This window comes from Trematomus bernacchii, unplaced genomic scaffold (assembly GCF_902827165.1).
Source record: "Trematomus bernacchii unplaced genomic scaffold, fTreBer1.1, whole genome shotgun sequence".
NCBI lineage: Eukaryota > Metazoa > Chordata > Actinopteri > Perciformes > Nototheniidae > Trematomus > Trematomus bernacchii.
This window is the reverse complement of record NW_022988043.1, coordinates 25,767,442-25,794,481: the sequence shown is the minus strand read 5'-3', so window position 1 is coordinate 25,794,481 and position 27,040 is coordinate 25,767,442. Positions and strand designations below refer to the sequence as shown.

The 27,040-nt window shown below is 41.9% G+C and overlaps 1 protein-coding gene across 1 annotated transcript in view; it reads left to right on the top strand.

Annotated features, from left to right (window-relative positions):
- The first annotated feature begins 7,633 nt into the window (after nucleotides 1-7,633).
- The window catches only part of LOC117472474 (whirlin-like), a 177,510-nt gene continuing 158,103 nt past the window's right edge, over nucleotides 7,634-27,040 (top strand). Inside the window, exon 1 of the mRNA XM_034117677.1 lies at nucleotides 7,634-8,311. Within this exon, the coding sequence (XP_033973568.1) occupies nucleotides 7,634-8,311 (678 nt within the window). The remainder of the gene's footprint in view (nucleotides 8,312-27,040) is intronic.

Sequence of the window (27,040 nt, the reverse complement as noted above, 5' to 3'; positions counted from 1 at the left end):
TTTTTATTAATTCAAAGACAGCTCTGAATTAATAATCAAATATGTTTCCTTTCTTTACTACTGGATGAAATTACAAAATGTACCCATCATTTTCGTCATGCTAGTGTAGCCACATAAAAGTATCAAACCACCTGTTAAAATGCACCAGAATACAGGAAATCTATATATTTTTTCGCCCCCACACCCCCCGTTAAAGATGTCCCCCCCACATTCAGGATGCTTCCTACGCCCATGTGTAAATGTGTAGGGGGGGTGTCCAGTGGGTGGTCATTGAAAATGTGTTCTGATATATATTCTTCACAGAAAATGAGCCAAGGCCATTGAGTGTGAGTTTGAAAAAATAATTGATGATATAATTTTTCTTTAGATAAATAATGAAAACGGGTCCCACAGACCCGAACACCATACAAGGGTTAAATATATCAACATGTTAATTTGGGAAAACAACACCCTGGATCTTAATCTTCACCCCTCCCCCACATCGGCCTCTCTAATCACCTCACTGTTATGTGAACTTGCGTGAAAGTCAGCAAACCAGTTTCCAAAGAGTTACGTGTGTGGTCAGAGGACAGCACAGCTGCACTCAAATGCCCCTTTTCCAGAGCCGGTTCCGGGCTAGAGCCTGATTAAGCTCTGGTTCTTCCTGTATCCACCGCAGCGGGCCGGCTCTTGGCACCGGAAACCGGTTCTTAGCTGGCCCCACTCGGCTGCCCGGCAAGAACCAAAACCAATACATTACATGTCACTTGTTAGACGCTTTTATCCAAAGCGACTTACATACTCAATACTGTGGGCAATCCCCACAGGAGCAATTTGGGGTGAAGTGTCTTGCCCAGGGACACAACGACATGCTGACTGCAGTGGGACTCGAACTTGCTATCCTCTGATTCGAAGACCAGCGCACTGCGCAACACGCCTCCCTATACATCACGCTATATCAATACATGGGCTACACAGGTTGCCATGTCCGACTATCACAAGTAGAATCATAATGAAAAATACGCCGGTAAAATATGCCTGTAGAAAATGGCTTATGCCACAATAGGATAGCAAAAAGTAGTCAAAATAGTCAGATTAGCTTCGGTTGCTATACTAACATCACCCATCTTATACCAGAGAAACTTTCATAACAGCGTGATGCCAAACAACGGCAATTGAGACTGAAACTCATTCACTTATGGGGATGGGGGATATTTATCAGCTGATTGTGTAACAGTCAGACAGTGAATACTTTCCAGCGAGCAGCACTGCAGCGGTCGGTAAATGCCGCTGAACCACATTAATAAACAATGAACCACGGCACAAGGAAAAGTATAATGTTGGAGAAGTAGATTTTTTATTTAATCTGGCTTCGTATGATTCAAAGCAACACGATCATCGACCCGACTCAGTCCCCCATTGTTGTTGTTGTGAGCGCCGTTGTGGAGAAAATCAGCGACGTAAACGGTGATGTCATGACGTAGCACCAGACAGGCTCTGGGTGGTGGAAACATAACTGGGGCTAAAAAGAAGAACCAGTTCGGAACCAGAAGAGCACTGAGCTAGAACTGGATCTGGTTTGGTGGAGAAAACAACACCACCACCATCCAGGAATATAGAGAAACTGTTACAGGCTACATCACCAAATGTGACCCTCCATCACCATCAGGGCCAACCAGAAGCCATGGCTGACAGGAGAGGCCTGCAGGCTGCTGAGGGCCCACAACATTGCCTTCATAGGGAGCAATCCAGCTGGTCTCAGAGCAGCCAGGGCTGACCTATTCCGCGGCATCGGGAAAGCCAAAAGACAGTACACCCGGAAGATTACAGCTCACTTCAGTGACAGCAGAGACACACGGAGCCTGTGGCAGGGTATTAGGACCATCACAGACTACAAACCACAGACCTGCGACAGTGACACCTCTCTGCTGAACAACCTCAACGGCTTCTTTGCACGCTTCGAAACACAGAACAGCACACATGCGCAGAAAACAACACCTCCACCCAACGACCAGGCTATCTGTCTGTCCCAGGCAGTGTGAGGAGCTGCCTGGGGACCTGCTCTTCACCCTGCTGACCCACGACTGCACACCCACCCACAGCTCCAACCACTTTGTCAAGTCTCATCAGCAACAACGAGACCCACTACAGGAGGGAGGTGAGCCAGCTGGCCACATGGTGCATAGATAACAATCTCTTTCTCAATGTGGAGAAAACAAAGGAGATTGATGTCGACTTCAGGAGAACCTACACCCAACACCCCCACCAGCACCAAATTCCTGGGGGTGCACATCATCGAGGACCTCTCCTGGAGCAACAACACCACGTCAATCACCAAGAAAGCCCAGCAGCGCCTCTACTTCATCCGCAAACTGAAGAGAGCAGCATCCTCAGCAGCTGCATAACTCGCTGGGGGAAGTAGGGGTGCTGAGGGTGCTGCAGCACTCCCTGGTGGAGGACAGGGAATCTGCACGTCCACAAGATTATATGGAAATATAATACAAAAAAATGATCAACATTCATATTGAAGTTCAAGGTTCAAGGTTCAAGGTTCTTTATTGTCAATCTGACATAGCTACAGAGTAATTATGCAGTTGAAAATCTTATGTCACAGGCTTCTCCAACAATGCAACATAATAACAATAAGAGCATGAGCAATACAAAAATAATAATAGTTATAAAAATGAAATAAAGTTATGATGTGGAATAGTGCAGTATGAGTCTATATACAAGTTATTGGAATGATATATATATATTAGGTATTAGATACATACTACTGAGTAGCAGATGAATGTTTGAAGTTGTTTCAACAGTTCAATTTTTTAACAGTCTCACTGCCCGCGGGAAGAAACTGTCTCCGAATCTTCTTGTCCTTGCCAGGATGCTGCAGTAACGTCTGCCAGACGGCAACAGAAAGAACAGTTTGTGGCTGGGGTGATGGGGGTCTTTGATAATCCGTAGTGATTTCTTCCTGAGCCGCTGGGAGTAAAGGTCCTCCATGGATGGCAGCTCCGTCCTGGTGATGTGCTGTGCAGTTTTCACCACCCTCTGTAAAGCCTTACGATCGAGGTCGGTGCAGCTGCCGTACCAGGCCGTCATGCTGCCAGTGAGGATACTCTCTATCGTGCACCTGTAGAAGTTGCAGAGTATCCTGGAATCCATTTTGAACCTCCTCAACCTGCGGAGGAAGAAGAGCCGCTGTCGAGCTTTCTTGGTGATGGTGGTGGTGTGAAGAGACCATGTCAGGTCCTCAGTGATGTGGACCCCAAGGAACCTGAAGCTTTTGACTCTCTCCACCGTAGTCCCATTGATGGCGATGGGGGCGTGTCCCTCTCCCTGCTGCTTCCTGTAGTCCACAATCAGCTCCTTTGTTTTGCTGATGTTGAGATGGAGGTTGTTCTCCTGGCACCAAGATGTCAGAGAGAGAGAGAGAGAGAGAGAGAGAGAGAGAGAGAGAGAGAGAGAGAGAGAGAGAGAGAGACGAGATAGAGAGGAGAGAGTAGGAGAGAGAGATGGAGAAGAGAGAGGAGAGAGAGGAGGAGAGATAGAGAGAGAGAGTAGAGAGGAGAGAGAGGCGCTACGAGCTAGAAGAGAGCATAGAGAGAGAGAGAGAGAGAGGTTTACACAATTTATGTAAACACATATTTCCAAGGCACTCCTTTATAATTATTAGGATAAATAAAAACAGGTTTGAAATCATTCCAATGTATACTATAGGACAGTAAAACAAAAATATCGTTTAAAACTGGAGAGATTAAAAAATATGCTATAAGATATAAATGAACAACAAAAATAAAATAAGTTACATTTATTTTTTATTGGCTATGGTAGGTTATTGGTTATGTTCACATACTTATTTGATTAATAAAATGCAAACCGATCTTTTTCATATGGGTGTTTAGCAGAGGTGTGGACTCGAGTCACATGACTTGGACTCGAGTCAGACTCGAGTTACCAATTTGATGACTTTGGACTCGACTTGACAAAATCACAAAACACTTGCGACTTGACTTGGACTTGAGCCTTCTGACTTGAGGTGACTTGATAATTTAATTCAGGGGTCTCCAACACGCCGATCGCGAGATGCCGCTTGAAGAGCAGACTCCCGTCGGGGAGAGCAGAATCTTCAGCCGCTGCAACTCTTGCTGAGAATCCTTGCAGGCAGGGGCGGGACTTTATTTAGCTGGGCCACCATGCGGCCAATCATATGTGAGGACACACTAGGATCATACCATTATGTGAAAGAAGGGTGGGGGGCAGACGCTCCAAAGACAGCAGGTGTAGTGGTACAGGCCAGCTACACAGAGCGACGGGGAGACGGATTTAAATGCAAGCGCGTCGGAAGAAGTCAAGAAATTTGCGAAAACCGAAAAAAGAAGCAGCATCTGGCTGCATTTCAATGATATTGGAGAAAGCAAAGCTGAGTGCAGGATTTGTAAAACGAAAATAACCTTCAGAGCAGGGTTTTTTTTTTGGTAACCACTCAGGATTTATTGCCAGAGGTGGGAGAAGTTCAGATCTTGTACTTGAGTAACAGTACCAGAGTGTAGGAATACTCGGTTACAATAAAAGATCCTGCATTCAAAATGTTACTCAAGTAAAAGTACAAAAGTATTAGCATCAAAATATAGTTAAAGTACCACCTGCAGAGGGATCTAGATTCAGGTGTTCTTTTCCCCATAGAGACGCCTCGCTGCACATTATCCCTTGCATAAAGATAGAAGTGGGTCCCTTATAACATGCTGTACACAGTGGAAATAAACATTCTGGTCACCTCAACATCAGGGATCTTATACATTAAACTCCTTCTGAATCAAACCGTCACGGTAGCCTTACCTTACTGATCCCTCTTACAATAGAAGAAAAACACGTTACTTTACCAGCAGAGAGAAAATGGATTATTAAATTATTAATGTGACTAATAAAGAGCAGTTTGATTATTAAGTATTATTCTGTTGATCGATGTCATTACATTTGTTGAAAAGCACATAAGGACTTGTTTAAGACTCGTTTTGTCAAAGTTTAGGACTTGGACTTCACTTGAACTTTCCCATCCTGACTTGAGACTTGACTTGGACTTGAGCGCAAAGACTTGAGACTTGACTCGGACTTGAGCGCAAAGACTTGAGACTTGACTCGGACTTGAGCGCAAAGACTTGAGACTTGACTCGGACTTGAGCGCAAAGACTTGAGACTTGACTCGGACTTGCAAAACAATGACTTGGTCCCACCTCTGGTGTTTAGAGTTGTACCCCCTAGATCAGGTATCTAGTAATTGGGCGCTCAAAGTGCACCAGATTGAAGCATTTTACTTAAAAATGTTACAACATTGAAAAAGAAAATCTCCAACGAGGCGTTCTGGGGCAGCATAGACAGGTCTTTTCTGTGTTAGAGTTTTACTCCCTACCGGGTGTACTTTGAGGGTTTGTGACTCTGCAGACCGTTTACATGCAGAAAAACCTTCATAACACACAAGGGGACGGGTAATAACCGGAAAAGCATGACATGGGACCTTTAACATAGCTGTTTCAACAGTCACATTAAAACAGTTACTAAGTCAGCCTACTATCACCTTAAGATTATATCTAGGATTAAAAGAATAATGTCACAGCGGGATTTTTTAAAACTTGTCCATGCTTTTATCTTCAGTAGACTGGACTACTGTAATGGTGTCTTCACAGGTCTCATTAAAAAATCGATTAGAAAGCTGCAGCTTACTCAGAACGCTGCTGCTTGAGTCCTCACTGACACTAAGAAAGTGGATCACATCACTCCTGTTCTGAAGTCTTTACACTGGTTCCTCACTAACACTAAGAAAGTGGATCAGTCCTGTTCTGAAGTCCTTACACTGGCTTCCTGTCTGTCAAATAATTGATTTCAACATATTGCTGCTGGTTTATAAAGCATTTAATGGTTCAGGGCATAAATACATTTCTGATCTCCTGCTAAATTATGAACCATCCAGATCTCTCAAGTCTTCTGGGACTGGTCAGCTTTCTGTCCCCAGAGTCAGAACTAAACATGGAGAAGTTCAGTATTATGCTCCAAATATCTGGGACAAACTACCAGAAACCTGCAGGTCCGCTGCAACTCTTACTACTTTAAATCTAGATCTAGTTATCTACTAACAGTGACTTCCTTTTTCTCTGTACTACAACATGTTTAGATTTCTGTTCAGGTCATTTTTGCAAAAAAGCACATAATGAATTAGAGAATGCCTTGTTTGCATAATATAACATTTCAGACAATGTGTAATGGTTAATTGATGCTAAAGGTATGGTTAAAGCAATTGTGTGGAATGTTAAAATGTGAATTTTCCCCAAAAGTACATATTTCCTTCTTAGCATTTGTTCACAATAAAACATATATCAAAACATTCTCCACAGTTATCCAGCAAATAACAGAACATGGCAGCCGGTTCACTTTAGACTCTAGTGGACCATGTCCATGTGCTGAAAAACTATGGTCATTTATGCGATCTTTTTTGTTTAATAGCTGGCCTGGAACCAAACACCTACTGAGTGTGGGGGAGGGGCAGCCCCTGGTTAGAATGTTTCTGGGGACTGTCATGAGTTTGGGCCAGACAGAAGGAGCTTTTAACTGTTATGAGGAGGAAGACAACGCCTATAAATAGTTGTTTAAAAATAGGCTTAGGTTGTAGTTATGACAAGGAGCCTCAAGGAGGCATCGGCTAATGCAGCTTGATCAGCTTAAAGGCTGACAGGCATACACCTACTCTACGCTCATCTGCATACAAATACCCAACCAACACATTCTGAAGATGGACCCGGAGCAATGCATCCACGTGCTTTTAAATCAGCACAGATTCACCAACTTTGGTACAAGGCATTTTATCATGCAATTTGTGAATTCTGACATTCACTGGTGAGTTATTTAAAGTTGAAACACTTAAGCTGCTACTATGCATGACATCAGCTGATGCTTTGGCAAAAATAGTCATTTAAATAAGGGTGAATAATGTAGTCAGTTTCTAAGCAACAAACCCATACACACACACACACACACACACACACACACACACACACACACACACACACACACACACACACACACACACACACACACACACACACACACACACACACACACACACACACACACACACCTGCGTCATTTCCTAAACGCGAAGGGTCTGAGAGCATCCCGTTGAGCTCCCTCCTCCAGAGGCTCCGTCAGAGCGAGCGGACGGATTTATAGTTTGTTCTGTGGACGCAATGGACATGGAGAAGCTCATGTGCTGTTTTATGATTTTCAAGCATAAAGAGAGCCTTTCAAGGATTTTTATTCTGCCGGATTTTACAGATACACCGGACACTATTTGAATCGCAGAAGCTTGTGTTGTAATGGAATAGGAAGACAACAGAGAGAAATAACATGCATGCGGTTTACAGTGCTTGACCAATGCCAGCTTCGACAGAGAAAATGGTTTGTTTCGGTCTGAAACACCGCGTGCGGAGCACATCAGCGCTGTTACGCGCGTAGATCCCCGGTCACCTGTTGAAGTTTCTGGGTGCGCGCCGAACTGTTCCACGTTTTACTTCACAACTAGAGGATCGACTTGAACAGCGCGTTGACAGATGATCGACCCGCCCTCCCGTCTGTATGATGAACTGATTCCCCGCCATGCTGTAGGATGAGCTCTGATCTGGAGAGCGTTTCGCTCAACACACCGCTCTCCTCCACCGGCTCAGGCGGCCGGGCGCTCTCCGCGAACGTCCGGAGGCTCCACACCGCCCTGAACCTGCTGCTCAGCGGCCCGGAGAGAGAGCAGTTCATCCACTGCCTCAATGTGTACCACGCCAAGCGCAACGTCTTCGACCTGGTCCAAACTCTCAAAGTGATTCTCAACACGAGCAGCAAACGCCAGCTGCTGCCCATGCTGCGCCTGGTCATCCCGAGGTCTGACCAGCTGCTGTTCGACCAGTACACGTCCGAGGGACTCTATCTGAAGACGGAGCTTTCCTCCAGCAACGGCAGCGCGGAGGGCGACTCAACTCTGCAGAAATATGTCAGCTCCATCCAGGAGCAGCCCCCCCCCTCCGGCTGTTCGGACGAGCTGTCGGCTTCCCTGGCCGCGCCGCTATGCGAGGGTCCCTTTGGAGAGGTGCGCAAAGTCCTGCTGACACGCACCAGGAGCCACGAGGGTCTGGGCTTCAGTATCCGTGGGGGGTCGGAGCACGGCGTGGGCATCTACGTGTCCCTGGTGGAGCCGGGCTCGTCGGCCGATAGAGAAGGACTCAGGATCGGGGACCAGATAGTGACCGTGAACGACCTGATGTTCGACCGTGTGTCTCACGTAGAGGCGGTGCAGGTAGGGGGGCTGTGTTTGGATGTGTCAAAAATCATTGTGAACCTAACCATGAAGCTTGGTGGAAGGGGGGACCAGATAGCTTACATTTAGGAGCAGACCCAAATCACGCGAGACATCCGGACAATGGTCAACTTTGGTCAACATTGCAAGATAAAGCATTTGTGCTGCATTCAAGTTTTGTCAGTGTAATTGGAAGAATTACTTGCCCACTCAAGAACAAAACAGAACAGCTCAGCTTGATGTATACATCTCTGACCAATAAAGAGCACATGTTCTTTTTATGTTCAGTGGTGTAAAGACCCTAAGTAGGCCTACTCAAGTATAGGCCTATTGTACATAAGTAAAATGTTGAGATACTTGTACTTTACATGAGTATTTCCATGTTATGCTACTTCCTACTCCTACTCCACTACAGTTCAGAGGTAAATGGTGTACTTTTACTGCACTAGATGTATTTAATACCTTTAGTTACTTTACAGACTTTAGTAAATTCACAAGCTACCCTGCAGTATACAAAGTCATTCAAACTAGCTGCACCTTTACCAGCTTTGATAACACTTTAATGATCAATCATTATAAAACATCATTATATTATTCTGAAATGGACCAATCTGCACAATGAATACTTTTACTTTTGCTTTAAGTATATGTTGATGACAATACTTTTCTACTTTTACTTGAGTAACATATTGAATACAGGACTTTGACTTGTTACAGAGTATTTCTACACTCTGGTACTTCTAATTTTGCTCAAGTACAATATCTGAGTACTTCTTCTACCTCTGATTATGTTCACACAGCATTTGGCAGAATGAAGGGGGCATGCAGCAGCATCATTGGTGGAGGTCTCTGAATTCCTTCTAGTTACAGAGCATGTTGGTGAAAGGGTGCAGACTGTGTGGTGATCCAGATGTAAACACTGTATGCCTCAGGCAGAGAGAGCGTGCATTAAGCACTGGGCCTTGCTGCCCTAGAAACAGCCTCCTCTGCCGGCCTCCAGTCTAATACTTTGTTTTCATTCTTCTACTTGACTGCATGCTCTGTGAACGAGCATGGAATCAAATGTTCATTAGCAGATGGAGTTATGGTAATTTCCTCGTTGTAAAATAAAACTGTGGAGGAGAATTGGTCTAGGTCTAAGATATGGTCCCATTTTTGATCAACCAGGTTCTGTTCCCAGACCCGGTTCCCATGCTCTTTTAGATGGACATGTATTGGCCCTAGTTTTAGCAAATGTGTAACTGTTGACTCCCTGGTCATTGTACCGGCAGCCAGAATCAATGCAATGCTCTGCCCATTTATATGAGGTATTTTTGGAGCTAACTTGTGTGACTGTTTCTGCCATCGAAGTAAAAAAGTAATTTAGAAGAATACACATATCAGAAAGCCTCGTCAGTCGTCACATTGATAATATATGCCTCTGGTTCTTCTACTTGATGCAGATTACATAAGGGAGTGAAAGCATGTGGGAGGAAAAATACTTCAAATAGATAATGAAAAGGTCTGAAGGCAGCAAAGTTCGCCTGTTGTTGTCACCATGTTTAAAAATTCCCCTCATAATTGTCCAAGAAATTGTTTTATTTTCCGCAGGTATTTTGACTGCCTGCTGAGATTACTTTATGACGTTGCACGCTTCTCACTGAGTCAGACTCTAATAGACTCTCTTTACAACAATTTCCACTTTTTCTGGAGGCTGGTTACAGGTAGGTAGTTAGGTTTGGCTAGTTGTAAAGGATGCACTCAGGAGCTATCCCAGCTTAGCATGAAGACAGGAATAAGGGGGAAAACAGCTAGCCCAACTATTCAAAGCCCGATCATACCATCAGCTCTGAAACTCAGTGAGAACAGCTTTCATCTTGTGTGCTAAAACGTTTTCTTGGTGAATAGGCTAGTGCATTTCTGGAGGTTTGTCATCACAGTGAGGTTTGCACGTTTGGTACCACTTTAAAGGTAACAAATATTTGTTTAAACAATCAATATTTAAAAGGAACTTATCAACTCCATGTCTCAATTACGTCCTGTTGTGTCAAGCCTGTCAAAAGCGTTTACAGTACATTTTTTAAATAGGATACTGTGAACATGAAAAACAAAAAACTATAACATAAATATAATTAGCCCTGGCATAATGAACATCCTTCATTTGAAGTGAAAAAACAACAAGACATTCTTCTGAATAAGATAAATAAAAAATGCCTCTTTTAGAAAAAGCTTTTCACAAGCTAAAGGCCAGAAAGTCAGCTGCAGACACAGAGGACCTCATTTGTGATAATAAATACTTTTACAATTATGTAAGAACAGTGTTGTGGAGAGTTACTTATGGGAAATCAATGAGTTGACTTTCCCCGAACACAGGGTGTCTGACTTTCTTAAAAGTAACCCAGTATAATTGTTTCAAATAAATGGAGAGTTAAGTGGAGAGTTTTATGTTTGAGAGAAAATGTATACTTTGTGTTAAAGGAGAGGTGTCATGGCCATTTCCACTGATCATAATTCCATTGTTGAGGTCTACTAGAATAGATTTATACTGTGCAATTTTCCAAACTCACATTGGTTTCTCATACAGCATCTCTGTAAACTACGTGTATTCACTGAATTTCACTCTCTGCCTTTAACGGCTCGTTGTAGCTCCAAAAGCTCCAGCCCCCACCCTCCCTGTGAGCACAGTGTGCTCTGATTGGTCGGGACGTTGTGAATCGCGCTGAGCTCAGTGGAGGTGTTGTTTCCTTGTTTAGGATACATAGCGAAACACAGCCAAACTCATCCTGAGCACACACAAAGTCACAGCGTAAGTAAAAACAATAAGTGTGGCTTGATATTGAGTAAGAACAAGGTTGATAAACGCTGTGAGAATGGGTCTGCAGAGAGAATTTTGTCGCAATCCCAACTGTCTGTTATCAGCCTGCAGCCAGGGAGGAGAAATCAGCAGAGCTGCCTGTGTGTGAGGAAGTCCGTGGATTGGTCAATTTGGACCAATCAGCGGGGGCTTAACGTAACGGCTCCGCGGACGTAACGTGACGGCTCCACGGATTGGTCCATTTCGTTCCGGGTACGGGATTACATCATCCCGTACCCGGAAGAATCAAATGGACAATGACGTATCTCCAAAGAGGCGTTTTGGGGAGGTATTTTCTGTGTTAGAGTTTTACTCGCTACAGGGTGTACTTTGAGGGTTTTGACTCTGCACACCGTTTACATGCATAAAAACCTTCATAACACACAAGGGGACGGGTAATAACCGGAAAAGCATGACACCTCTCCTTTAATGTAAAGGCGGCTGTATGTTTAGATGCTGTGGTCTCAGTAAGCCAGATGCCAAATACACACAGCTTGAAACCACAATCCCAGCCTCGGTTTGCATCTGTCAAGTGTAGTGTCTGCTGGTGTCACAGTGCCGGGACCCACATGCAGAGAGTATTTCAGTGATTTAATGAAGGTAGAGGTCACAGGTGGAAAGAGGTCCAGCAGGCAGCCATCATGTAGGCAGGACACTGAGTGAATCTTTCTGACAGGGGAACAAAGGAGGTGGATTGCTATTTGTGGTGAGTCACTGGTAAGAGAAGTATAGGCATAAGGCAAAGATGTGAAGAGGAAGTCTGTTGAAAATGTCTGAGGACATCTGGTGGATGTGGAGGAAATACAATCAAAGATCTTAGGAAGGTGGGACTGTGCCTGGAAAGACAGGCAGAATGTAACAGTTTGACGTGGTGGAAAGTAAGTTGTGGAGTGTGGAGAATGAGTTGAGGAATGTCACAGCCTGAACAAAGCAGCTGGGGGGGGGGGGCTCTCACAGACATCTCTTCTCCCTGATGTCTCTGATGCTCTGTAGATGCGTACCAAAGATGTTCTTGGGGATTTAATGACATGCTCCAAAACTACTACTCCTTAGACCAGGGGTGTCAAACTCAAGGACCTCATTTTATACGGCCCGCAAGAGTTGCAAACAATATAATATACAATACAATTGGTGTAATTGTTGAATATTTGCTTTCCCTAGACTTCTGCTTTCAGATGTAGTTATTTATGAATTTATTACCAGAACTGATAATAATCCAATGCAGAGCCAATAATGTAATATAATACATTATTTCATATATAATATATATTTATACATGTATATTTATATAGTCTTAAAGTTAAAGCTGGCCCTTTGAGTGCAACCATAATGCTAATGTTGCCCGCAATGAAATTGAGTTTGACACCCCTGCCTTAGACGGAAATATTGTACATTTTTCTACATATATTTGGCAGCTTTAGTTCCTAGTTACTTTTAAAGGAGAGGTGTCATGCTTTTCCGGTTATTACCCGTCCCCTTGTGTGTTATGAAGGTTTTTATGCATGTAAACGGTGTGCAGAGCCAAAACCCTCAAAGTACACCCTGTAGCGAGTAAAACTCTAACACAGAAAATACCTCCCCAAAACGCCTCGTTGGAGATACGTCCATTTGATTCTTCCGGGTACGGCATGACATCATGCCGTACCCGGAACAAAATGGACCAATCCGGAAGAGCTTTGGCCATACCCAGCGGCGCTGAGCTGTTTGTCCTACCGACGGAAGAACCACGACGAAGTCAGTGGTTGAAATTTCTGTTTAACACTGTTCCTTCAGAGGTTCGAAGAACATTACTGTGTGCGCGGCATTTCACAGACAAAAGCTTCCAAAACATTGCCCAGTTTGAGGCCGGATATGCACAGCATTTGAAACTGAAGGACGATGCTATTCCTAGTTTGTTTGGACCGTTTGGAGCAGGGGAAGATTCGGGTACACAACCTGTAAGTTTGCATTGTTATTTGTGTATTTATCAAACAAGGTATCTACCACGACTGTTTAAATGTGTAAACATGTTTCGGACTGCCAAGCCATTGACACAGTGCTAACTGGGCTAACTAAGTTGCTAGCGTTTCCATATATCAACTCCAATATCAGCAGATGGCCTTACATACATGTATCTCATAGCAGGAGAATGTCTGCATTCACACACAAAATACTCATAGACAGTATACTCTGGGTGATTTACCGTACGGTCAGTCGCGAAACGTAACTACATTATAGCTGGCGTTCCTAGCGTGTATGCTACCGAGCTAAACAATGGAGCTAGACATGAGTTTGCTCGGGAAAACATTGTTGTTATGCCAGCTACAATGAATGTAGCAGACTACCCGTATAAGATTGCAATTGTAAACATGTTCTTGATAGCCTAATATGAACCACTATCTGTTGTTCATAGTATAGTATAGTATAGTATAGTATAGCATATTACACTGAACAACTAGCAAACGTAGGTTAGCATTGTAATCCAGCTGGCAAGCTGACGAACATAAAACGACTAAGTTTAAATAATATTTTGTGATTGGCACTTCATTTCGTTAGGAATGTCTCCCAAACAAGGTATCTACCACGACTGTTTAAATGTGTAAACGTGTGTCGGACTGCTAAGCCACTGACACAGTGCTAACTGGGCTAACTAAGTTGCTAGCGTTTCCATATATCAATTCCAATATCAGCAGATGGCCTTACATACATATATCTCATAGCAGGAGAATGTCTGCATTCACACACGAAATACTCATAGACAGTATACTCCGGGTGATTTACCGTACGGTCAGTACATTATAGTTGGCGTTCCTGGCGTGTATGCTACCAAGCTACCGTTCATAGCGTGTATGCTACATAGCTAAACAACAAGGCTACCTAGAGCTAGACATGCTAGGGAAAACATTGTTTTCATGCCAGCTACAATGAATGACCGAACGTATACCAGACTACCCGTATAAGATTGCAATTGTAAACATGTTCTTGCTAGCCTAGACTAGCTGTTGTTTATAGTAGATTGGCATATTACACTGAACAACTAGCAAACGTAGGTTAGCATATTAGCTGGCAAGCTAACTGTGTTGATTAGATAGATAGATTAGATAGATACACACTCCTACCACAACTACTACTAACGAATCTAAAACAACTAAGTTTCTCTAATATTTTGTGATTTGCATTTTATTTCGTCCAGCCAGATCAGGAAACTCCTGGCGTATCTGGCGGACAACACACACACGGGATGACCCACTCTGATGCCTCGTCCTAAAAAGCCCCGGCAGCCGCTTACAAAGCTGCGATAGGCAAGATGCCGAAAACGCCTATAAGGGGAGGAATGGATGATATACAGTGTATATATGTATATTTACGCATGTTCATTTTGTACATTTCTAAAAGTAAAGTTTGATGGAAATACTTAGTAGGCCTATCCTTTCTTCCCTGAATTATTTGGTCCTATAACATATCATTAATATATAGCAAACCATGATTTGATTTCTCATCAAACAGTAGTAGTTTATTACAGGTAAAAATAACTTACTCTTCTATAACAACAGTTGTAGGTACAGTTCGGTTAGTTAGCGTATAAAATATACGGCTGTACCGAGGCCATTATAAGACTGTTGTTCCGCTGAGAGCGAGCCGAAAAAAGCACTGTTAGACATGGGCGGAGCCTCTCTGGTGGTTGACTAATCAGAACAGAGTGGCCGAGCTGACCAATCGGAGCACACTAGGCTCACAGGGAGGGGGGGGGCAAGAGCTCCAACGAGTCGTTTAGTGGAGAGAGTGAATACTGCTGAATACACATACTTTACAGAGATGCTGTATGCGAAACTAATGTGAGTTTGGAAAATTGCACAGTATAAATCTATTTTAGTATACCTCAACAATGGAATTATGATCAGTGGAAATGGCCATGACACCTCTCCTTTAAGATAAATATTTGAAACAATGTATTTATAACAAGCTTTTCAATATTGTTGAAGACTAGTTGTTTCCAAATGTTTTGGCTTTTGACGTTGTACAAAAAGCATTGTGTAGTTGGTGTCACATTTTAAGTTGCATTTCCCTTTTCGCTGGTTGACCATGTTTTGAATGAAGGTAAAAATATGGTGAAATTATCCTATATCTCCAGAAAATATGAAATTACTTAAAACAGATTTGAGTATCAGAACTTTTTACTTCTTTCCTTTCCCATTGAAGTATTACGGAGCCCCCTAGGGGACATGGAGAAGAAAAAATAAATAGTTTGAAAAATAAATAAAAATAATGTTTTGCGAGATATCGCAAAACCTTTGCGAGATCTCGCAAAACTCCTTTGCGAGAATGTACTTCAGTCAGTTCGGCAACACAGAAACCACAACAATGGAGCGGTTCATCGATTTTTACTTTGAGCTTGGTCTAAAATATAAAGATCATATATAACATCAGTGCTTGACAATAGGCACGGGTTTCACATAAGTGAACACTCAGAACGAGGGGGACATGCACGTCGCAAAGCATACTCTGAGCTAAGTTATTGACAGATTCGAATTTCACGGATCAATAACTCATAAACATAACGTTGTAAAAATACAAACAACATGACTTTACAATCATAGCAAGGTAGACAACGAGCTACGTAGTCGTTTTGATCAGAACAGTTCGATACGCGCCGTCATCCGAGCTAAACATCAAGAATTAGTCACAATCTGCAGCTAGAGGAGAGAGGAGTGCTTAGGGACCGTCTACAAACTGCAACGCCGAAAATATATACTCATAGAAAAATTCAATAATTTCATTTTTTTAAGATGTAGTGCTACCAAAATCTCTTACATGGTTATGTTGTTGTTACAGTATAACACTTATTTTGAATAAATATGCTTTGAAATATTTTTCAGACTTTTTTATTTCAAACCTTTTTAAAGGTCCCATGTCATGCTTTTCCGGTTATTACCCGTCCCCTTAATAGAATAGAATAGAATAGAATTGGGAGGGATGAAACCCTCTTTAATGGTCACACATGCAGAGCACACAGCACACACACAGTGAAATTTGTTCTCTGCTTTTAACCCATCCTAGTACCAGGAGTCTAGTACTAGGAGCAGTGGGCAGCTATTGTACAGCGCCCGGGGAGCAATGGGAGTGAGGGGGGGAAGGGGGATGTCCGGTGCCTTGCTCAAGGGCACCACGGCAGGGCAGGAGGTGAACTGGGACCTCTCCAAGTAGAAGTCCACACTCCATATTTTAGGTCTGGTCGGGGACTTGAACCGGCGACCCTACGGCTCACAGTCCAAGCCCCTACTGACTGAGCCACTGCCGGACCTTGTGTGTTATGAAGGTTTTTATGCATGTAAACGGTCTGCAGAGTCACAAACCCTCAAAGTACACCCTGTAGCGAGTAAAACTCTAACACAGAAAAGACCTGTCTATGCTGCCCCAGAACGCCTCGTTGGAGATTTGTCTTTTTCCATTTTTTCGGTATGGGCCCTTCGGTTCGGTTCAAAACTGTTTGTCGGCATTGTTCAACTAAAATTGGTTACGCGGCTGGCAATACATCAAACTTGCACACTCATTTGAAAAGGCATCACCCGAACATGAATATCACCGGTACCAAAAGAAAAATGACTGAAGTGCAAACGCAACTCCCACTAGCATTTAAGCCTCCACCACTCGCAAAAAGTTCAGACCGAGCCAAAGCTATTACAAACGCCAAATATCCTTATGTTGCCATGTTAGCAAAGCGCTACCTGGCTGTATCTGCTACCTCTGTCCCTAGCGAGAGGGTGTTCTCCACAGCAGGAGACATTGTTAGTGCCAGCAGATCTGCCCTTTCGGCAAGCAATGTGGACAAGTTCATTTTTCTTTAAAAAAAACATGAAAATACAATGAGAAGCAAGCAAGTCCTAATGTCAAGCTGGCTGCTTAGGTGAGTACTACAGTACAGTTCAAGTACAGATTATTTCAGTTCATCGAAATGCTGCACCTTAATGTTTATTTTTATTATATTTTGTATTTATTTGAGTGAATATTCACAGTTTAATAATAATTAAAAACCCAAAACAAATATTTTATGTTTTGTGAGTACTACAGTAGTACAGTAAAGTTAAAATACAGATTATTTCAGTTCATCGAAATGCTGCACCTTAATGTTTGTTTTATTATATTGTGTATTTATTTGAGTGAATACATTATTCACAGTTTAATAATAATTAAAAACCCCCAAAAAATATTTTATGTTTTGTGATCATTTTTTCTGCTGTACCGAAAACGTACCGAACTGTGACCTAAAAACCGAGGTACGTACCAAACCGAAATGTTTGTGAACCGTTACACCCCTACCTTTCACACATCAATAGTACATTGCTGCTCATATTACATCAGGGTTGTCCAAACTACGGCCGGAGCTACGGCCGGGGCAGCACTATTTTTTTATAATTTAAAATAGTTTGAAACAAAGAATCCTGAAAAATATTTAAAAGCACATTTATTTAAAATAAGTGTTATACTGTAACAACAACATAACCATTGATGTGTTAAGAGATTTTGGTAGCACTACATCTTAAAACAATGAAGTTATTTAATTTTTCTATGGGTATATATTTTCGGCGTTGCAGTTAGACGGTCCCTAACCCTCTGGAGTCTAAGGGTATTTTCGCGATTTTTAGATGTTTCCTTAAATCACCTTTTAAATGTACTTCTTATAACATGGCACCCCATGTGTTACATATCAAAATGTTCAGGACAATCTCTGGTATTGCTATAAATGCAAATTACTCACCTTAGAGCACTGTGTGATGAGTTGTGCATGGGCTGCTGTGTAGGGGGGAGGTACGTGTGCTATACGAGACCTCCACGAGACCTCCTTGCTGGCTGGGTTGATGGTGATGGCTGTGGCAGAGCCTTTGTGCCGTGTGTATCTTGACCTGGTGGCAGCCACAGATGGAGGTGGAGGCAGCTGTAGTGATGCTGGTCTGCTGGTCCTTGGTGGTGATGGCTCTGGTGAAGGCCCTTGAGCCACGGTAGATCACGGTAAAAAACTGACATTGCGATATTTTCTTCCCCTGCGATATGAAAAAATACAGGAATTGAAGAAAAGACAGTTTTTTTTGTCCGCAAACCATCCTTTCTTGAACTTTAATGCTATACAATTGGTATTTTTTTAACAATATTTAACCGGATGAAGGATTTTAGTCACGGACTTCTGGATCTTAAGTTATCAGAGCAACAAGCTGAGCTAGCTCGGTTATCCTGCTGTGATCTGATCAAGAATGATTGTGATTGGTGGTTTGCTGTGCATGCTGAGCCTGCATGTCACTCACTCAAGTAACCCTGACATGAGAGCCGCGCGAGTTTTCCTTTTGTAGCAAGCAGCAAAAGAATTGTAACATGACGTGTTGGGGTTCATTTGCCTTCTTAATATCGCACTTCCTAAAAAATTAAAAAATAAAATCGTACGTCCTGCGATGTGAATATCGTGCATGCGCATAACGCGATTATCGTCACAACACAATATGTGACCTGCTCTATCGAAATCAGTCGCATTGACCCGAAGACACATTTTGAGTTGTATACACTGTTGGAAAGAGGAGATTCCTAGCTTTCTAATGATATCAGGATTGTTGTTGTACTCCAAATATTAAAGGTAGGGTAGGTAAGTTTGAGAAACCGGCTCGAGATCGCTAGAATTTGAAAATACACAACCGGAGAAAATCTGCCACTTCCTTATAGAGCCCCTCCTCCAACACACATGAACGCGCACATGACCAATGAGGGCACGAGATAAGTTTGTGCACAGATGGAAGGCTGACAGGCAGGTAGGCCATCCAGTTATTTTAGCCGGGCCGGCTAAAATGATTGGTCGTGCTTTTTACAGTATTACGGCTTCCACAGATGACATTTTTTTATGGATTTTTTGTCAAAGCACTTAAGATATTCATTGCTATCGGGATGTTAAGAGCATTCCATGGAATATAACAAAAAGTGTATCTCGAGCCGGTTTCTCAAACTTACCTACCCTACCTTTAAGCAAAATATGTCACATTATATAATGACTGTCACCGAGTCATCATTTTCAGAAAAAGGCCTCCAAAGTTTCCTCTTCTCTGGAATCCATCGATCTGATTGATTATTAGCAAATGATCAAAATACTACGGAGGGAAGATATTTTCGTTTGGATTACTGGTCTGGGGGAAGCTCATGAGTGTGTATGTGTGTGTGTGTATACGTGTGTGTGTGTTTGTGTATTTTTTTGCGTTTGTGTGTATTGTGTTTGTTTCCCGGGGAAAACACTCGGCTGTTGTTATGCCTGCTGTGACGTCAAGTTACTCCGTTCTCCGCTTGTAATTATGCCGTTACAAGCTTTCAAAGTTGTATTTATCATCTGGATTTACCGAAACAAGTTTAATATTCTGAAAGCCAAGATTTTGTTTATTTGAAATCAGATGAAGACAAACTGTAACGGACCCTGCCGTGTTATCTATAATAATAATAATAATAATAATAATAATGGGTTCCATTTATAAAGCACTTCATGTTCAAATTCAAATCCCGAAGTGCTACAAGCAGTGAGCATGAACAGTATAAATAGACATGACACAACACGGTAGAATTAATAAAAAGCAATAAAAAAAAATAATTAAAATAAAATAAAAAGGTGGTAAAAAGGTCTAGGCAAAGGCTCTTTTGAAGAGATGGGTTTTGAGGCCTTTTTAAAAGCCTCCACGGTCTGTGGTGCTCTCATGTGGTCGGGGAGAGCATTCCACAGACTGGGAGCAGCCGAGCAGAAGGCCCGGTCTCCCATAGTACGGAGCTTAGTCCTGGGGGGTTTGAGCAGGTTGGAGTTGCTGGAGCGGGTGGTCCGCAAGGAGGTATGGGTGGTGAGGAGTTCCTTGAGGTAGGGAGGGGCAGTTCCATGGACACACTGGTGGGTGAGGACGGAGACCTTGAATTCGATCCTCAGTTCCACGGGTAGCCAGTGTAGTGCTTTAAGTATTGGGGTGATGTGGTCATATTTGCGCACCCTCATCAGGATCCTAGCAGCGCTGTTCTGGATGTACTGGAGCTTCTGGATGCTTTTGTTAGGGATCCCGATGAGGAGTGCATTGCAGTAGTCCAGCCTGGAGGAGACAAAGGCGTGGACCAGCTTTTCGGCGTCAGACAGAGTGAGTGTGGGGCGGAGTTTGGCGATGTTCCTGAGGTGATAAAAGGAGTTCTTGCACAGCTGTTAAATGTGGGCCTCAAAGGTCAGATGGGCGTCCATTTTAACACCCAGGTTGGTGACTATTGAGGAGAGGGTAATGTCCTGGCCGGAGAAGGTGATGGTGGTGATGGTGGATGACCGAACCTGGTGTGGGGTGCCAACTATAATGGCTTCGGTCTTGGAGCTGTTGAGTTTCAGGAAGTTTTGCTTCATCCACGCCTGTATCTCCTCCAGGCAGGCATTGAGTGTGGGTGAAGGCAGGGCTGCAGAGGAGGTAGGGTTGATCCTGAGGTACAGTTGGGTGTCATCAGCGTAACAGTGGAATGATACTCCATGTCGGCTGATGATAGAGCCAAGGGGGAGCATGTATAGTGTGAAGAGGGTGGGGCCGAGAACTGATCATTGAGGGACACCACAGGTGACGTTGTGGGTACCCGACTCTGCCTCGCCGAGGCTACATCTATGATTACTATACGCCTTACATTCATAATTTCAGCGGAGGGAGGGGGGGCGGCGCTGAGGAACAGCAGGGTGCGGGTTGACAGGTGTCTTCTTCCCTTTACAAGGTTCAAACATGTATTTATCGAGTGATTTTGGAAATAAAAGTTTCATATTCTGAAAGCCAAGACTTTGTTTATTTAAAATCAAACAAAACATCCGAACCCCGAAAAACTAGTTTTTTACGCAAATCCACGTTTATTTTGAAATGAGCCGTTACGACTTCCGACTGATTTCGATAGAGTGGGTCACATATATCGTGCAGCCATAACAGGCACACATATAAATAAATAATTGACAAAGCCTCATCTGTACAGAACAGTATGATAAAATAATCGATGGCAAAAACATGTACAGATGAAGCGTCTTATTTTGGACAGTTTAAAATGCGAGGGTCGTGATCGGTTCGTGCACGTTCCGTGATGGCCGGCCGGCCCCCAGTCTGACTTGATACCGCCCCCGTGATAAATAAATGTAATTATTGTGAAGCCAGCTGCAATGGATCATTGATCCACCAGGGGGTGCAGTGGGGTTCCACACTGGAGTCATGTGTGGAGTCTTGTACAGTATGTCTGGTACTAATGTATAGCGGATCTTTGTTAAGATCCATATGTCACGGATAGGATCATAGTCTGTGCTAAATAAGACATGTAATCATTTACAAAACATCACCATGTTGTTATTTAACAAAATAATGTTGTTTAGTCGAAAAAAACGAACAGCAGCCGGCTCTCGATTTTTAATCCTAATTTAATCGTTTATGTTCGCCGAATTGACATGAAATCACTGACAAATATGAATATACTGTATTCAACTTCATTAAAATGTTATTAACGTGCCTAAACTCAGTAATTCACTAAAAATTACTGATCCCTGGGTGTTATTTTTCCCCATAATGACCAAGTCGCTGCAAATTATCCCGCTTATTACATGGCCACATTCTCAACAAAGTAACAACATGACTCCCAATATTAATTAAAATGCTTTTATGGATTTAGAAAATATTTTTATTGATTTAAAAAATAGTTGTATGTATTGATTTAAATTTACATGCATCCGCTAAGAAAAATAGTCCATTGTTACCGTTTTTTAAACAGTCAGAATGAAACGGCAGCTCTCAGCTGTGTGTGTACACTCCTAATGGCCCATCACAGCTCTCTCCCCCCCCTGATCTTTCTTTTCCAACAGTTAAGTTAACTGTAGGTTACTCTGAGTGACAAGCTTACAGTTAGTGAAGTAACACTTTTTTTTTGTGAGTCACGACCTCGCTGTTTCATTCTAACATAACGCTCCAAATATGACTGTTTCCACTCGGACTTCAATACAGCAACACCATTGTTTGGTTTCCATGGTAGCGTGTCTCTTTAGTAGCGTGCACTCCTTTCCTGTAAATTACAGGTCCAGCCAGGCAAAACAGTAATATGAAATATGAACGTTAGTTTTTAACTGAAATGATCAAATAAAGTCAAAATGTCACAGTGTTTACAAACATTGACCATACCGTTCACCAGCCCCCACCCCCACTATGTTGAGTATAGCCTACTCTTTGTTTAAAACGAATTGGCCATCGGAATGTGTGTGTCCCAACCCCCCCCCTGTGATATCTCTTCTCCAGCAGTCTGTAGTTTGTGTTCGCAGATCATCACCCTTAGCTATTTCAATTACCTCTCAAACAACCTAAACTAGTTATAAATGTTTATTTTAAATAAAGTATGTTTCTTCACATGTTAGGTCTATATTGAAGGTTCATTGAAAGTAAAGCTTACTTTGGTTCTTGTGCTCTAGTTCTTCAAGGAATCTTACTGAGAACGTTATGTTTCCTCTGACTGCTTATGCCAAAAGCAACGACAAATTATCTGTTTTAAATACCTTTTTAGACCGTAAACTTTAGAATGAAATGTAATACCGGTTAGTTTTTTGTGTTCATACTGACAAAAGAAGAAATAAATTAAGTATGAATGAGAATAAGACTTATGTAATGTATTGACATTTGATCAGTATAAATGTATTACTAACTTTATCCACTGTGGTACTGAAGCTTGGATCACCGCCAAAGACATGGCCGAGGGCAGCTGGCAGCTTTCAATATTTTTCATGTGCGATTCTAACGCTTTCAGAAAGTGAAACATACAGCATCATTTGAGAAAAATAAATCAAAATAAGCGTTATAAATGAACCCTGACTACTTGTCTTTAGGACTCACTGTATTTTGGTACTCTCTAGGTCTGTGGGCCAAATCCGGCCCCCGACTTCATTTGATTTGGCCCGCAAGAGCTTCAAAACATATAATATGTTTATTATACGGTTTCATGCCACTTTACAGAAGCACAATGTCCATAAACTACATGTACCACAATGCATCTTGTGACATGCGCACTGAAGAGACTTGCAATTATTTGAAATTATTTGCCCTAAACTTCTGCTCTCAGACATAGTTAATTATGAAGCTTTTGCTGTGCTGTCCCTCCTAACCAAACTCGGGGTGTGTGTGTGTGTGTGTGTGTGTGTGTGTGTGTGTGTGTGTGTGTGTGTGTGTGTGTGTGTGTGTGTGTGTGTGTGTGTGTGTGTGTGTGTGTGTGTGTGTGTGTGTGTGTGTGTGTGTGTGTGTGTGTGTGTGTCTTTATGACTCAGAATATGAATAAATTGGGATTTGATATGGGGGTGGGGGTTCTGTTAGAAGGTGCGACGGGGGAGGGGGGAGAGAGTTAGACGCTCGTGAATTCTATTTTAAAGTAAATTCAACACATATCGACCCTAAATATAGCATATATTAAGAACGAGAAAGTGTTAACATCGTTTTTTGTAAACATATGACCAATGTGCGAGGGTGATGACATCAGAGCATCGTCCTATGGGCTTAGCCCCGGACAGGTACAACAGGTATTCACTCAGAGGGGGGTAGTTACTCATTTACATGTCAAAAAGCAACATACAGTAGGCGGGTGGGGGATGGTGAACGTTTACATTTCTCTACAGAATACATTTAATTTAAGGGGAGCAGTTACTGAGAAGTATATAATGAGAACTGCTACCAATGGTGGCCTATTTAGTTTATTAAGAAATACATATTTGTAGCTTTTTTTTTATCTGCAGTAGGAAATGCAGAGAGTAGCGACAGGGCTGGTCCAACCTGATCTGTAAAGTGATCTAACTAAGTGCTATTCATTTTCTTGACGGGGAAGTGCAGTGTAAATGGGGGGCTTATATGCATTTGAAAAGCAATATAAATCACACAGTTCGTATACAATAGGCATTAAAAGCACCATCGATAACCATTGCCCTTCTCCTATTCAAACCAAAAGAGAAAATGCAGATATTACACTCTGAAAAGAAAGGGTAGACATATCTGTACTCTTAGTGCCAAGTAGCTAAGCTATTCATTCGCAGAAATGTAAAGTGATCTATCTAAGTTCTATTCATATTCTTGACGGGAAGAGTTAGTATACAATAGAGTTAGAGTTAGTATACTTTAAAAGCCTTCTCCAAATCAAACCAAGATATCTTGGGTATTCACTCAGAGGGGGGTCGGTGATCCGGGCAGAGTTTTTCGCCGGTCAACGTGTGTGAAAGTTTAAAGTTCAATCTTCCTTATTGAGCTTTATAACAAATGAATAACGACTATATATTATAATAAAACTATATATTGAGCTTTAAAACAAATGAATAACGAATGAATAACGACTATATATTATAGGAAATGAATAACGACTATATATTATAATAAAACTATATATTATTATAAAACTACATATATAGTTATATAATAAAACGACTATATATTATAATAAAAATAAACACCGGCTGTTGTTATGCCTGCTGTAACGTTTACTTACTCCGTTCTCCGCTTAAGTAATTATGCCGTTACAAGCTTCATAGTTGTATTTATCATCTAAATTTGCCGAAACAAGTTTAATATTCTGAAAGCCAAGACTTTGTTTATTTGAAATCAGATGAAAACAAACTGTAAAGGACCCATATTATTCATATTCCGAGTCATAAAGACTTTATTTAAAATAAACATTTATAACTAGTTTAGGTTGTTTGAGAGGTACAGCTACCATTCTTTAATTAGATGTTTGATAAGTGCAGATCACATAGTAAAACACGTATACAGATACATTATTTTGTATTTTTATTAAATTCGACAATGTCAATTTCACTTTCCACTATGTCCACCGTTGTTTTTCACAACCAATGGCAGAACTTTATTGAGGCCTGTAATTAGTCAACTACAGGTCTCTTGGGTCAGTCTTTTTCTTCCAAAAAGCTTGTGACAAGATGTTATTGCTCTTGGGGCATTAAAAACAAGATTTTAACTTTAGTTTTTTATATAATATCTGCATTTTCTATTGTGAAAAACTAAGTCTTAGTTATTTAATATATAGCGCCATCTCCTGGTTAAACCCTGAAATTGGAGAATAGTGGGAGGGCCTAACATTCCTGGATACTGGTCTTTGGCAGGTCTTAGGCAGGTAACTGGCTGGCAGTAGGCAGGAAGCTGTATGCTGGCGTCCAAAATAAGAGGCTCCATCTGTATAGCCACTGTAAATGTCTCCGTTGTGGGACGAATAAAGGTTTATTTGAATCATCTACACATGTAATCTCACTTTTACCCACCAAAATAACGTTTGCACATAAAACACGTTAACACAGAGTAAACGTTGCATTTTCGCGGTATTCCCCACACATTGCAAGTACACTATTACTGTAATATTTACACTTACCCATGTCCAAATGGATCCTTGTTGTTGTCTTTGTGTTACGCTCTCACGAGCCTACAGGACTGAACTCACTATGCTGAACACCAGGAAGAGGAGACAGAGTTTATTTGGTAAAAAAGGTTTATTAACCTGTTAAGCACCAAGCCTGTTTTTCATGTTTCAGGCTCGAAAATGACATGCCCAAAACAAATGACTACAACTTAACTTCTAAAAGGGTTATATGAATAATTTCTTTTATCAAAGCAAGGTTACATCTGTGAGTTGGATGTAGAAGTGTCAGAATCAATATAAATGTTTTTTATTTTAAAGAAAATTCAGATTTTACATAGTAAAAAACTGTAAATTATAGTGTCCGTCCAAAAATTATTTTTTACAGATAGTGAAAACTACCCTTGGATGATGGGTTAGTAGACTAAAAGCTTTAGGAATCCAAAGTACAACATATAATAAGTACCCTGTATCAAGATTGATGCAAAACAAGTGACATTTGACCTTTTTAGAGAGGTTTAGCCAAAACCACCCCACCTCTGAGGTGATTTGGGTGAAAATGTTTTTTTTTCCATATCTCTGGCCCCCCTTGCTCGATTTTGATGGTTGACACCTCTTTCTGACCGTTAGAGCCAATAGAATCGAAGGGGGAGGCCCACAAACACACTCATTGTGAAGAGAAAAGGTGGGGGCTGTGCGCATGTAAATGTAAAGCAGAGTGGAGCTACATTCTAGTTCTGGAATTTGGAAACTAAAAAGCAGTTTTATTGCTTATGGATTATCAGAAATAATTTCAAAGAGGACACAGATACATTGGATGAACCTATGGATTAACTGCAGCATCGTTTTTTTATCGTTTTAATGCCATTGAAGACCAGTTTTGACCAAGGTAAACCATGTTAGCGTTTCTAGCTACCTAGCTCCACATGTTATGATGTACGCTTTCGTTTATAGCGTCGCAAATGTTTATCACTGAGTGTTGAGGTTTTTTACACAGATTCTGTGTCTCCAGGAGACCAAAAACGAGTGGTTGGCTGTGCATCTAGGATAAGTAATAAGGGAGTTATTGTGAGTTTAAGTGCCATTTTAGGTTAAATTTTTTCGCTCGTGGCTAATTCAGAGGCTGAGTGCTAGCATTGTGTTTTTTTTTTGGATTTTTTTTTTAAAAAGATCAGTTAGCTGAGTTTCTTCCCGTTCCATGGATATAAAACATTCATAGTTTATTAAATATTAAGATCCCTTAGACGTTGTTTCCTGCAAATGACGCGTTTATCCGCCCGGTACCGGGCGGATAAACGCGAGGAAACACGAGGAAACACAGACGAGGGGCCGGAGGCTGGACGTGGCAGGCAGAGGAGTAGGCAGACGGATACTGGACAGAGAGATCACAAGGTAAGTAACAGGAACACAAAGAGTACGTTTTTAGCTATAGAGAAAATACCAAGTCGTATTACCAGCGTGGTGAAACGACGAACTGGTGAATACTGGATGGAGGAACCGGGTATATATGCAGGTGAAGGTGAGTCGTGTAA